General features: G+C 46.9%; 1 protein-coding gene across 1 annotated transcript in view; it reads left to right on the top strand.

The window, feature by feature from the left end:
* LOC124548284 (hydroxyacid-oxoacid transhydrogenase, mitochondrial) overlaps positions 1 to 12,367 on the top strand; it is an 84,384-nt gene extending 72,017 nt beyond the window's left edge. Inside the window, exons 9-10 of the mRNA XM_047125164.1 lie at positions 8,150 to 8,271; positions 11,877 to 12,367. Of these exons, the coding sequence (XP_046981120.1) occupies positions 8,150 to 8,271; positions 11,877 to 11,960 (206 nt within the window). The 3' untranslated portion in view covers positions 11,961 to 12,367. The remainder of the gene's footprint in view (positions 1 to 8,149; positions 8,272 to 11,876) is intronic.
* The last annotated feature ends 402 nt before the right edge of the window (positions 12,368 to 12,769 follow it).

The following is a 12,769-nucleotide window of genomic DNA, read 5'->3' as shown; positions in this document are numbered from 1 at the left end:
GATGGTAGGATTTGCTGATGACATGGTTATGCTCAGTGAAAGTGAGGAAGAACTGCAGGAATTTTTAAAGGGAATGAGCAGTCTGATGAGTAGGGAACACGGATTGAGACTAAACTATAGAAAGATGAAAGTAATGAGGAGTAGCAGAAATGAAATAAGTGATACTGTCGACATCAGATTTCGGGACTGTGATGTAGGTGAAGTGAAGGATAGTGTGGAAACAAAATAACAAGATAGATAAAGCAAGGAGGATGTTAAAAGTGGATTATTGTATGCAAAGAGTGCATTACTGGGCTAAATTTGAGGAAGGAATTTCTGAGAATGTACCAGGTGATAAAGTCAATAAAATTTGAAAACTGAATAAATCACGGAATAATGTAGATAGAGGGGTAAAAATTGACACACATGCTTGGAATGACATGGGATTTTATTAGAACCAAAAAAATACAAATGTTCAAAAAATGTCAGACAGATGGCGCTTCACCTGATCAGAATAGCAATAATTAGCATAACAAAGTAAGAGAAAGCAAAGATGATATTCTTTACAGGAAATGCTCAATATGTCCACCATCATTTCTCAGAAATAGCTGTAGTCGAGGAATAATATTGTGAACATGACAGTAAAGCATGTCCGGAGTTATGGTGATCCCCCTGCGGGTTCGGGGGTCAGAATAGGCCCGCGGTATTCCTGCCTGTCGTAAGAGGCGACTAAAAGGAGTCTCAAACGTTTCGGCCTTCTGTGATGGTCCCCTCTTGGGTTTGACCTCCTTTTTCTTCCAAATTTCCGTCGTCAGTGCGTGCCATTTGGGGAAGGACACCTTACGTGGTGTTTTTGTATTGGTCCATCATGCTCCACCATCTTGCATGTTACCTATTGTCGTGTGGGGGGGACTACGCCCAACATCTTCTGGGTGGTCTCCTTCTCGCCTTGTGCGCACTCTTCTTCTTAGCGCCTACGACAACTGTGGACCCTTTAAACACCTAAAATCCAGCACGGTAGCCAGTCCGTTGTGGTGGGGTCGTCATGTACCCTCTTGGTGGTAGCCCCCTGACCACGCAGGGATCGCACTACAGATGCCAGAGCTGTTTCCTCCCCATGCATGCCAAGGAGTATGTGCCCATCTTGTCTGGGGCACGGGGACTCCGGGCAACGGGATATCGGCCAGGTACCCGTTGCTTTGGCTGGGTGGCGCCCTTGGGGAGAGCCCTCGTTCGGAGTAGGTGGCATCTGGGCGGATGTGGCGCAATGAAGCGCAATAAATCACATCAAGCTGGTGGTCACACGGCCACCAGCGTCTCTAAGCGAGGTAGAGTCAACTTCGATGCTGCGCAGTATGACCCTCAGACGTTCCCCTCGTTGGCTGCGCCATGGGAGGGACGCCGATCTAGTGCCAAGCGGGAGCCTTACGTACCGCAATACCTTGTCTGCAGCAGGACTGATGGTGACTCCTTTCTTCCGACGAAGCCTATGTTTTTTGTGGAACACCTGGAGGATAAGTTTGGGGAAGTGGCGGGGTTGTCAAAAATGAGGAATGAGTCCATCCTCCTCAAGACGTCCTCCCCAGCCCAGTCACGAGCGTTGCTCTTGTGTGATAAGCTGGGTGACGTCCCTGTTACCGTCACTCCCCACAGTAGCTTAAATATGGTCCAGGGGATTATTTACCATCGTGACCTCTTGTTGCAATCCGATGACGAGCTGAGAGCCGACTTTGAACGACGTGGTGTGCATTTTGTCCGTCGTGTCCATCGAGGACCCAAGACAAACAGGGTGGCCACCGGTGCCTTTATCTTGGCCTTTGAGGGTGATGTCTTGCCCGAGAAGGTCAAGGTGATGGTTTACCGTTGCGACGTCAAGCCATACGTGCCTCCCCCGATGCGGTGCTTCCAGTGCTGGAAGTTTGGGCATATGTCCTCCCGTTGCCCATCCAGCGCTACATGTCGAGATTGCGGACGCCCCTCTCATCCTGATTCTCCATGTGCACCTCCGCCTGTATGTGTTAACTGTGGGGAGCACCACTCTCCCTGCTCGCCGGATTGCCCCGTTCTTCATAAGGAGCGGAAGATCATGGAATTTAAGACCCTGGACCGGCTTACTTATCGAGAGGCTAAACAGAAATATGAAAGGTTGTATCCTGCTTCCCTTCGAACATCTTATGCTGCAGCCACGTTATCGTCGCCCGCACGAGCGACGGTTGTCGCTTCATCTGTGCCGCCTTCAGTGGGCCCTCGGGGCCATGTATCTCTGTCTGCCCCCCTCGTGCCTGGGGGCAAGCCTTCCTCTCTTGCCCCCTTAGCAGTTGGGGGCAAACCCTCTTCTGTCGCTCCCCCCAAGCTTACTTCGGGAGTGACATCTGCTCCACAACCGGGAGGCTCGATTCCTCCCCCTCCTTCTCCGGCGGCGTTGCCTCCGCCGGTTCCTCTCTCGCGGAAGGGGTCCCTCGGGGCTCTCCCTTCCTCCGTTTCTTCTCCTTCCCAGCCAGATGTCAGCCAGTGGCTGAAGGTTCCGCCACCTGCTGGTCGTAGGGCTTCTGCGTCGTCGTCAGCCTCCGACGCTCCTTCAGAGAAGCTCTCCCAGCCCTCTCACCCTAAGGGCAGACGCGAGAAGAAGGAACGGAATGTGTCCAAGAAGAAGGACGTTCCGGCGGTTTCAGCACCGCCTGCTGTACATAGTCCTGGCTCCGGGGATGAGGTGGAGATCCTCGCCTCTGCCGCGGATCTCGCCCTCACGGAACCCTTGGGGGCCTCTCCTATGGACTCAGCTGACTCTCCCCCAGTGGCGGCGGTTGGCTCTGAAGCGCTGTCTGCTTCTTAGTCGCATTCACGCCCTCCCAGTCCCTTCCTGCTTCCATTCTCCAATGGAACTGCGGCGGTTATTTCCGCCACCTGCCAGAGCTCCGGATGCTTCTGAGTGATTCCCCTGTTCTCTGCATTGCTGTGCAGGAAACTTGGTTTCCTGCACTGCGGACCCCCGCCCTTCGCGGTTATCGGGGATACTACAAGAACCGTGCTGCCTGTCAACGAGCGTCAGGTGGGGTTTGCCTCTTTGTTCACCACTCTGTCTGTAGCTCGCCAGTACCCCTTCAGACGCCTTTAGAGGCAGTTGCTGCCAGGGTTGAGCTCTCGCCGGCTATTACTGTTTGCTCTGTTTACATTCCTCCGGATGGGGAGCTCCCCCGCCATGTCTTGGCTGCGCTGCTGGCTCAACTCCCGCCACCATTGCTGCTTCTGGGCGATTTCAACGCCCACAATCCTCTATGGGGTGGGACTGTCTCCGATGATCGCGGTCGGGCCGTGGAGCATGTGTTGGCTCAGCTCGACCTTAGCCTCTTGAACACCGGTGCTCCCACGCATTTCAGTGTGGCCCATGGCTCGTTCTCGGCCATCGATCTCTCTATTTGCAGCCCTGGACTTGTCCCATCCCTCCACTGGAGGGTGCATCCTGACCTGAGTGGCAGTGACCATTTTCCCATCTATTTGTCACTGCCACAGTGTCATTCTTCTGGGCGCTTGCCCCGCTGGGCTCTCCACAGGGCTGACTGGCCAGCTTTTACTTCCGCTGTAACCATTGCGTCTCCCCCACAGGGTGACATTGACGAGGTGGTCCGTGTTTTCACCACGTCCATCATTTCGGCGGCCGAGGCTGCTATCCCCCGTTCCTCTGGCCTCCCTCGGCGGAAGGCTGTCCCCTGGTGGTCGCCGGAGATTGCTGAGGCTATTCGCGGCCGTAGGCGGGCTCTCCAGCGTCATAGGCGGCACCCGTCTCTGGAGACCCTCATCGCCTTTAAGAGGCTCCGTGCCTTCGCCCGTCGTCTTATTGCACGGCGTAAGCAGGAGTGCTGGGAGAGGTACGTCTCCTCCCTGGGCTCCCGTGTCTCGTCCTCGCACGTGTGGTCCCGGATCCGGCGGATTTATGGCTCCCAGACCCCTATGGGTGTCCCTGGGCTCTCCTTGGACGGCGCTGTCTGCACGGACGCTGCCGCCATTGCTGAACGGCTAGCCGCGCACTTTGCTCAGAGCTCTGCGACTGCATCCTATCCCCCCGCCTTTCGCTCTCTAAAGGAGCGAGCCGAGCGGACGCAGTTCTCATTCCACACGCGTCGTACTGAAACATACGATGCTCCTTTCAGCGAGAGGGAATTCCTCGCCGCCCTCGCCGATTGCCCTGATACAGCACCAGGCCCAGACTGCATCCACACGCAGATGCTGAAGCATCTCTCCAGGGACTGCCAGAGACACATTCTCGCGATATTTAATCGCATTTGGAGCGAAGGCGTGTTCCCGTCGCAATGGCGGGAGGGCGTTATTGTCCCCATCTTGAAACCCGGTGCGGACCCACTGGCGGTGGACAGCTATCGTCCCATTACCCTCACCAACGTTTTGTGCAAATTGCTCGAACGTATGGTGGGGCGGCGTTTGTGTTGGGTCCTTGAGTCGCGCGGTCTCCTCGCTCCATCCCAGGGTGGCTTCCGTCGGGGCCGGTCTGCAGTGGACAATTTGGTGCGGCTGGAATCTGCTGTCCGTACGGCTTTTGCCCGACGTCAGCATCTTGTTGCTGTATTTTTCGATCTGCGGAAGGCGTATGACACCACATGGAGGCATCACATCCTCGCCACGTTGCATGGGTGGGGTCTTCGTGGTCGGCTCCCGGCTTTTCTTCAAAACTTTTTATTGCGCCGCTCTTTCCGGGTGCAAGTCGGTGCCACCTCTAGTTCCTCTTATATACAGGAAAATGGGGTCCCGCAGGGCTCGGTGTTGAGCGTCTCCTTATTTTTAGTGGCCATTAATGGTCTGGCAGCAGCAGTGGGGTCGTCGGTGTCTCCTTCTTTGTATGCCGACGACTTCTGCATCTCATTTAGCTCCACGACTACGGGAGTCGCCGAACGCAGGCTGCAAGTCGCCGTTCGCAAGGCAGCATCATGGGCACTGACTCATGGCTTTCAGTTCTCTGCTGCCAAGACTCGAGTAATGCACTTCTGCAGGCGTCGGACGGTCCACCCTCATCCTGCACTTTACCTCGACGGCCACCTGCTTGAAGTGGTGGACACTTGCCGCTTCTTGGGACTCGTGTTTGATGCCCGGCTCACATGGGTTCCTCATGTTACTCAGCTGAAGCAAAAATGCTGGCGGCACCTCAACGCCCTCCGCTGCCTTAGCCACACGTCTTGGGGTGCAGATCGCTGCACGCTGCTGCGGTTGTATGGAGCCCTTGTGCAGTCCCGGCTTGATTATGGGAGCCTGGCCTATGGGTCTGCGTCCCCCTCAGTGTTAAAGTTGTTAGACCCCATACACCACTGTGGGGTTAGGCTTGCCACTGGCGCTTTTCGCACCAGCCCCGTGGATAGTCTACTGGTGGAGGCCGGGGTTCCCCCACTGCGGATTCGCCGCCATCGTCTGCTTGTCGACTATGCTGTCCACGTTCATTGCTCGCCAGATCATCCCAATCGTCGCCTGCTTTTCCCTGCTATGGTCCTCCATCTGCCCGAACGGCGCCCTAGGTCTGGGCTTTCCATAGCTGTCCGTGTCCAGTCCCTGCTGTCAGAACTGGGGTCATTCCCTCTTCTGCCTCCCTTCCGGGTCCGTACACCTACGCCTCCCTGGTGTTTGTCCCGGCCGTCCGTCCGTCTGGACTTGGCACAGGGACCCAAGGACTCGGTTCCGCCTGTGGCCCTCCGTCGCCGTTTTCTTGCTCTCCTCGCCTCATTTTCGGACTGTGAGACTGTCTACACTGATGGTTCCCTGGTTGATGGTCGCACTGCCTACTCTTTTGCTCATGCTGCTCATGTTGAGCAGCGCTCCTTGCCGGCTGGCTGCAGTATTTTTACTGCAGAGCTGGTGGCCATATTGCGCGCTCTTGACCATATGCGTTTCTGCTCAGGTAGGTCCGTCGTGATCTGCAGTGACTCCCTGAGCAGCCTTCAGGCCATCGACAGCTGCTATCCCTCCTCTCCTCTGGTGTACTCCATTCAGGAGACTGTTTCCGCCATTGCCCGTTCTGGTCGTTCGGTGGTCCTGGTTTGGACGCCCGGTCATGTTGGCATCCCAGGGAACGAACGTGTAGACAGGCTGGCCAAGGGGGCGATCGACGCCCCGGCTTTGGAGATCGGCCTTACGGCTCGCGACCAGCAGATGGTGTTGCGCCGTAAGCTGATTGGGATGTGGGGTGCTGAGTGGCGTGGCATGACAGCCCCGAATAAACTGCGGGCTGTCAAGGAGACGACCGCCGTGTGGCGTTCCTCCCTGCGGGCTTCTCGCAGGGACTCGGTAGTCCTGTGTCGGCTGCGCATCGGCCATACGTACCTGACGCACGGCCATCTCTTGCGTCAGGAGGATCCCCCCCTGTGTCAGTGTGGGTCCCGGCTGACGGTCGGCCACATTTTGCTGGAGTGTCCTCGACTGCGCACACTCCGGCAATCTTTCAATCTCCCGGGCACTTTGGCTTTGGTTTTATCTGACGATGCCTCCAGGGCTGATGACGTTTTAAATTTTATCCGTGGTAGTCCGTTTTATGGTTCGATTTAGGGAGGTCCTGCACCTTTCCCTTTCTGTGTCTTTTGTCCTTGTGTCTGTTGCTGTTCTGGTGTGCCGTGAGATGGTTGACTCTTTCCCATTTTTGTTCTCGTGGTCAGTCAACCAGTCTCCGGCCATCTTCCTTTCGTCTGTTTCTTTCTGTCTGGTGTGCCTCTGTCCTGTTCTTGTTTGTAGTGTTTGTTGCTGCATTTGTGTTCTTTTAGCGCCTGGGGGGACGTCTCCTCCCCCTTTGGTTTTTACCTGCTCCGTCGCTTTTGGGCTCACCTGATTTTGGAATGGGGGACTGATGACCTTCGCTGTTTAGTCCCCCTTAAACATCCCAACAACCACCACCACCAGTTATGGTGAGGCATTGGCGTCAGATGTTGTCTTTCAGCATCCCTAGATATGTCGGTTGATCACGATACACTTGCGACTTCAGGTAAGCCCAAAGCCAATAATCGCACGGACTGAGGTCTGGGGACCCGGCAGGCCAAGCATGACGAGAGTGGCGGCTGAGCACACGATCATCATCAAACGACGCGCGCAAGACATTTCACGCATCTAGCAATATGGGGTGTTTTTTCTTTTTTTTCCCTAATAAAACCCCATGTCATTCCAAGCATGTGTGTTAATTTTTACCTCTCTATCTACATTATTCCGTGATTTATTAAGTTTTCAAATTTATACTGACTTTTTGATCACCCGGTACATTTGGAGCATAGCATTGTATGGAAGTGAATAACGAATTATGGGAAAACTGGAAAAGAACAGATTTGAAACATTTGAGAAGTGGCACTACAGAAGAATCCTGAGAATTATGGGCTAGTAAGATAAGAATTGAGGTTTTCTGCAGAATCAGTGACAGAATGAATATATGGGAAATAGCAGCTAGAAGATGGAGTATCAGGGAATAGTTCCATTGTACTATAGGGAGCTATAGAGGAGAAAGCTGCAATGGAAGTCAAAGTTTGGAATATATATAGCAAATAGAGTATGTTGAGTCAAAGTGCTACTCAGAAATGAAGAGGTTTGCCCAGGAGAGGAATTTGTTCCAGGCCACATTTTACCAGCCAGAAGACTAATGGGAAAAAACCTTGTACTTCATACTAGCAGATTCTTTTTATAATAATTATTTGTGATTGATTTCTCATTTTTCATTGTTCATCTGTCAGTGCTTTGAGTGGTACATGAGAGACCAGAAAGGCCAGCATTACTTGGTTTTGCGAAGAATCCTTATTTATGTTCCTTAAACCATAGCCTCTTATTTACAGTTGTTTGGTTTTTGGTAAATGCTGTGTTGATTCACATTGTGATACTTCCACCCATTCGGTAATGCATAATCTACTCTTTTAGTCTGTATACTGCTTCAGAGCACCTGGCTTTGTATCAGTATCCTATGAGTTTGGTTGAAATAGTATGCCAAATAATTATTGATGTTGAAATTGAAATATTGTATTAATCTGAGCTTTAAATACTATCCTGAATTATTTCACTGATCAACTCAGGTTTTTTGAGTCATTTTTTCATACAGTAGTTTAGCTGACGTTTTCGTCATTAGTCTGGATACAGTGAACCAATTGCTTTGTTTTTAAGAGGATAAACAGCATTTTTCACAAGTCATGTATTTGATTGTTTGCAGGAAAAATCTTGGCAGACACTGTAAGAGAATATATGCAGGTCATGAAAGTAGATAATGGCTTGTCTGCCCTTGGCTTCACTAAAGATGACGTTCCTAACTTAGTTAAAGGCACTGTTCCACAGGTAAGTCTTCCAACAGGGAGATACATAATGGTGAATAAAGACACTATGCTCAGAAAATAGGAACATAAGTGGCTCATAAAAGAATGATCAATATGAAATTTACATAAACAGTTTCTTATTTTCTAAATGATAGCAGTCTTCCATGAGCACAATTTACTGTATTTTCCTTGCTTATTATTCTAGTGTTTTACATACCCTATCATTAGCAACTGAAGTTCAATATTAAAGAGAAATATTTCAATACATGTATCTCATATCATCCATAACTACGTCTGTATAATTTTAGTGAAGTGGCAATATAGGCTCTTCCCTCCCCTCTGCCCTATTTTTTAAGACCACCTGTCCCACAGTGTCAGCAACAGCCCTTATGCAAAGTTTGGAAAATAACTGTTGGCAGGTAGAAACTGTAAGATGCAACTTAAGCATGCCTTATTTGGTGGTTCCATGGCCATGAACAAAGGACACCAGAGTCTGGCACACTGTTTAAATGTGTTAGCAATATATGTAGTGTTGGAAGCCAATTTGAAGATATGTTGTAAAACTGTTAGCATTTCATTACTTTCATGTGACAGTTGCAGTGTTGTTACATTATTGTCAACTGGGACATTGTACCTATGCAAGTGCAGGTTTGTATGTATTCTGACTAGCTGGCTCCAAAGGACATCATTGGATAGGTTAGCAATGTTTTCACTTTTGTTTATATGGATATTGACCACTCAACACAACACTATAGTGAGTTACTACCTTTTCTCCTTGAATTTTTTTGTTTCACCAAGGATTGTTCATTAGAACAGTTATACAGTCTGATTGTGGATATAATCACAAAGATTGACTTTGTAGGTTAAAGTTTCTACTATTTACATGATGGGCTTTGCAAGTTTGTGGCACATTTAGAAACAGATTAGTTAGTGCAGTTTTTGTGGTCTATGCCCATAGTGAGTAAAAACAGTCTCATACCTTACAAAACTTCAGCATCTACTGCTAGGTACAATTTACTTCTCTCTCCACAAAATGTGAATAGTGCTAGCTACATAGAAGTTGTTGCCATCCCTTCCATGTAACATTCATTAAACTGTAACCCAGGCCTCCACAGCCCTGTTTCTGCACAAAACACTTCATTAAGAACTTAGTTGTGACTATGAAATCAGTGAAACAAGTTCATGGACTTCTTGCTGACTTAGATTTTGTGGGCCATGCACATGACACACTTGGTTGACAGTCCAAAAGTATCAACAGTATTCTGCTCTAGACTTCAGTTTGAGCTCCTTCTGTATGATGCCCTTTACCAGCATAAACATGATTCCCAATATATAGCATTAAAATTAACACATTGTAACGTATGAACATTCTCATTTCTGTCACAATCCTGTATTATGCACAGTTGCTGATTTCAATGGAGCCAAACTCTCTGAAATATACATCGAAATTACAGTTTAATTGCTCACCTGCCATTTGCAAATTATTTGTTAGTGGTTTTACACATGCTGGTACACTGTCCATTTTACTTGAATTCATCCATTGTATGCAACAGTCATACATCACATGACAGGGCACAGTGATTTGTATCATTTGAAAGTTAACACCAAGGTAGGAACATTTTCCTAACTCATTAATGTATGGTATAGTTCTGAGGTGGTCTAGTGATACACAAATAATTTTAAACACACAGCCTTTTCTCGGGTATGTACTGCACTCTGTCTGTTATATCCCCTGCCTATAGTAGTCCATATGCTGTTTAAATTGTGATATTTCTGTTGTTCAAACCTCTACAAAATATATTGCACTGGCTAGAAGTGATCTTGTAGATGCTAGATATGTCCTGATTTGTATACATGAGTTTTATGCTTACCCCTACACACAATTCATATCCATGAAAAAATGTAATATCGTATGATGACCAATTCCAGATATGAGTCACTGATAGGGTTAACTCGTACAAATACTTGGGTGTAACAATTTGTAGGAATATGAAATGGAAATATCACATAGGATTGATCATAGGTAAAGCAGAGGCCAGACTTTTATTTGATTCTATTAGTACTTGGCAATGAACCAGTCTATATAGGAGATTGGTTAAAAGATATTTATGATAAATACCAGTATATTGCACAGTTATGTGGGAACCATACCAAATTGGATTAACAGAGGAATAATGCGTACAAAAAGCAGCTTGAATGATTGCAGGTTTGTTTGACCTGTGAAACATGTGTAAGATATGCAGAAAGGACTAAACTCAAAGACACTTGAAGATACGTACGGGTACAACTATCTCATGGAGAACCTACTTAAAATATTTCAAGAATCAGCTTTAAGTGAGGACTATACTACACCCTCCTATGTATCAATTCTGTAGGTATCACAAAGACAAGCTTAGTGTAATTACAGTGTACACAAAGGCATTCAAGCAGTCATCCGAATAGATCTGGAAGAAGCTCTGCTACCTTGTACAACAGGAAGTACCCTTCATTTCTGTGGTTTTCAGAGTGTAGATGCAAAAATGTCTGTTCTGATAAATCTTTCACCACTATTTATCCTAGCTCCCTGGCTGAAGAGACATTTGGGGGGAGGGGGAGGCTGTTCATGATACAACAAATGCTATTTCATTTCTCTTGTGTGAAACTGTAGCCTATGTGCTTAATTAGACAAAACTGGTCAGTTGTGTTTTGACAGCATATTAAAGCATCAAAGTTATCAGTCGTAACAAACTAACTACAATGAAAAAGCTGAAAATATATGTTGAACATGTTAAATTACGCAAACATTTATCAAAAGCACACAAAATAATCTGAGTTGGTCACTACAGATCAACGTGCATCACACCATAATATATACATGTGTAATGAGTAACCCTTTTCTCTAGACTATCTTCTCTTTTTTTTATCTCAAACCATCCATTGTGGAAGAGTAAAAGTTTTTCAGCTCGTATTCCAATGTTGTAGGCTTGCGTGTTAAGTTTTTTCTTGTTTATTTTGTAAATGTTTTGGTTGACTAGTGAAGGTACACCCCTCTGCAATATGAAAGTGTGTTGGAAATGCATGGTAATAGCTCATGATGTAATGTGTTAATGGGATCACATAAAAAGGAAATATGAGTTAAATAATGAAACAATGGACCAGTTCTGTATTTCTTCATGCCTAGTATGACTTGTTTAAAGAATTTATCCTCATTATTAAGTGGAAACATTTACATACATCTGATGTCACATGAAGTGTGTGTGTGTGTGTGTGTGTGTGTGTGTGTGTGTGTGTGTGTGTGTGTGGGGGAGGGGGGGGGGGGGGAAGGGGGAGGAGGTGTCTATATGTAATAGAAGTGACATATTACCTTAAAGCCAAAAATTACGGCTGCAGGGCAAAAAGAGGCAGAACAGCACACATACAAACATCATATAAAGTACCTATGTAAATATTGGACTTTGTAATGAGAATAAATTCTTGAATTGTCATGGGTATTTTGTAAAAAAAATATACTTAGAAATTGTCAGCTAGTTTGACATTTGATGCATCAAATTTTTCCATAATCTGTCAGTTAAGGCATTGCTTATGTTTTTTTCTGGATTTTGACAGGCTCTGGTTTCTAAATTAATTTTTTTTTTTTTTTTTTTCCAGCACCGTGTCAGGAAGTTGGCTCCATTGGAACAAACTGAAGAGGATCTGACAACAATGTTTGAGAATTCATTTACAGTTTATTAGTCACAATGTGTGTGTCCAGAAATACAGAATATATGAAGCTATGCAAGAAGGTGTTTCTTATTTGTGAGAGATTGTTTTTGTGCAATACCTGGAGAGAGGCAGCTGAACAGCAAATCTGCCAATAAGAAAATGCATAACATGCTCAAGGAGATTTTCTCCCCATACAATGTAATGTGGACAAAATTGACCAACATAAATTTACTGGAACATCTTTCATATTTGTAAGAAGGCAGGTCATCTGAAGGGAAAAGAAATCCACAAATATTTTTTGTTATTAATGTATTAAAAAATGTTTTGATGTATACATGGCTTATTACTGTTAAAGCACTGATTTGTTACATATTTTTTATGTGTATGTTTTGTACCTGGATGTTAAAAATTGATAAATAAATTTAATTCAATGTTAATTTTTAAGGTTGTTTATACAGATCTCTCTGTGGTTCCATCTTAAGGCTACTAGATGAGCATGCAAATCATGTATGCCTACAGAAAATACAGCAGAGCAGTAGTATCCATTCAATCTTTGCAGCTCATAAAGACATCAACCATCTGATTCAATCAAAGATTGATGAATCTCCCCAGTGAGTATCTGATCATGTTAAAAAAGCACGCAAGATGAAGGGTATCGTAGAGCAAAAACTATGCAAATTACAGACACACTTGGAGATTTTCACCTCCTCCTCCTCCTCCTCCTCCTCCTCCTCCTCCTCCTCCGTTGCTTCTTCAGCCTGATTTCATGCAGCTGTCCACGCTAGTCTGTCCTATACAAGCCTCTTCATCTCTGCATAACTATTGCAACCAACATTCAT

This window comes from Schistocerca americana, chromosome 1, assembly GCF_021461395.2.
Source record: "Schistocerca americana isolate TAMUIC-IGC-003095 chromosome 1, iqSchAmer2.1, whole genome shotgun sequence".
Taxonomy (NCBI): Eukaryota; Metazoa; Arthropoda; class Insecta; order Orthoptera; family Acrididae; genus Schistocerca; species Schistocerca americana.
This window is presented reverse-complemented; position numbering and strand designations above follow the sequence as displayed.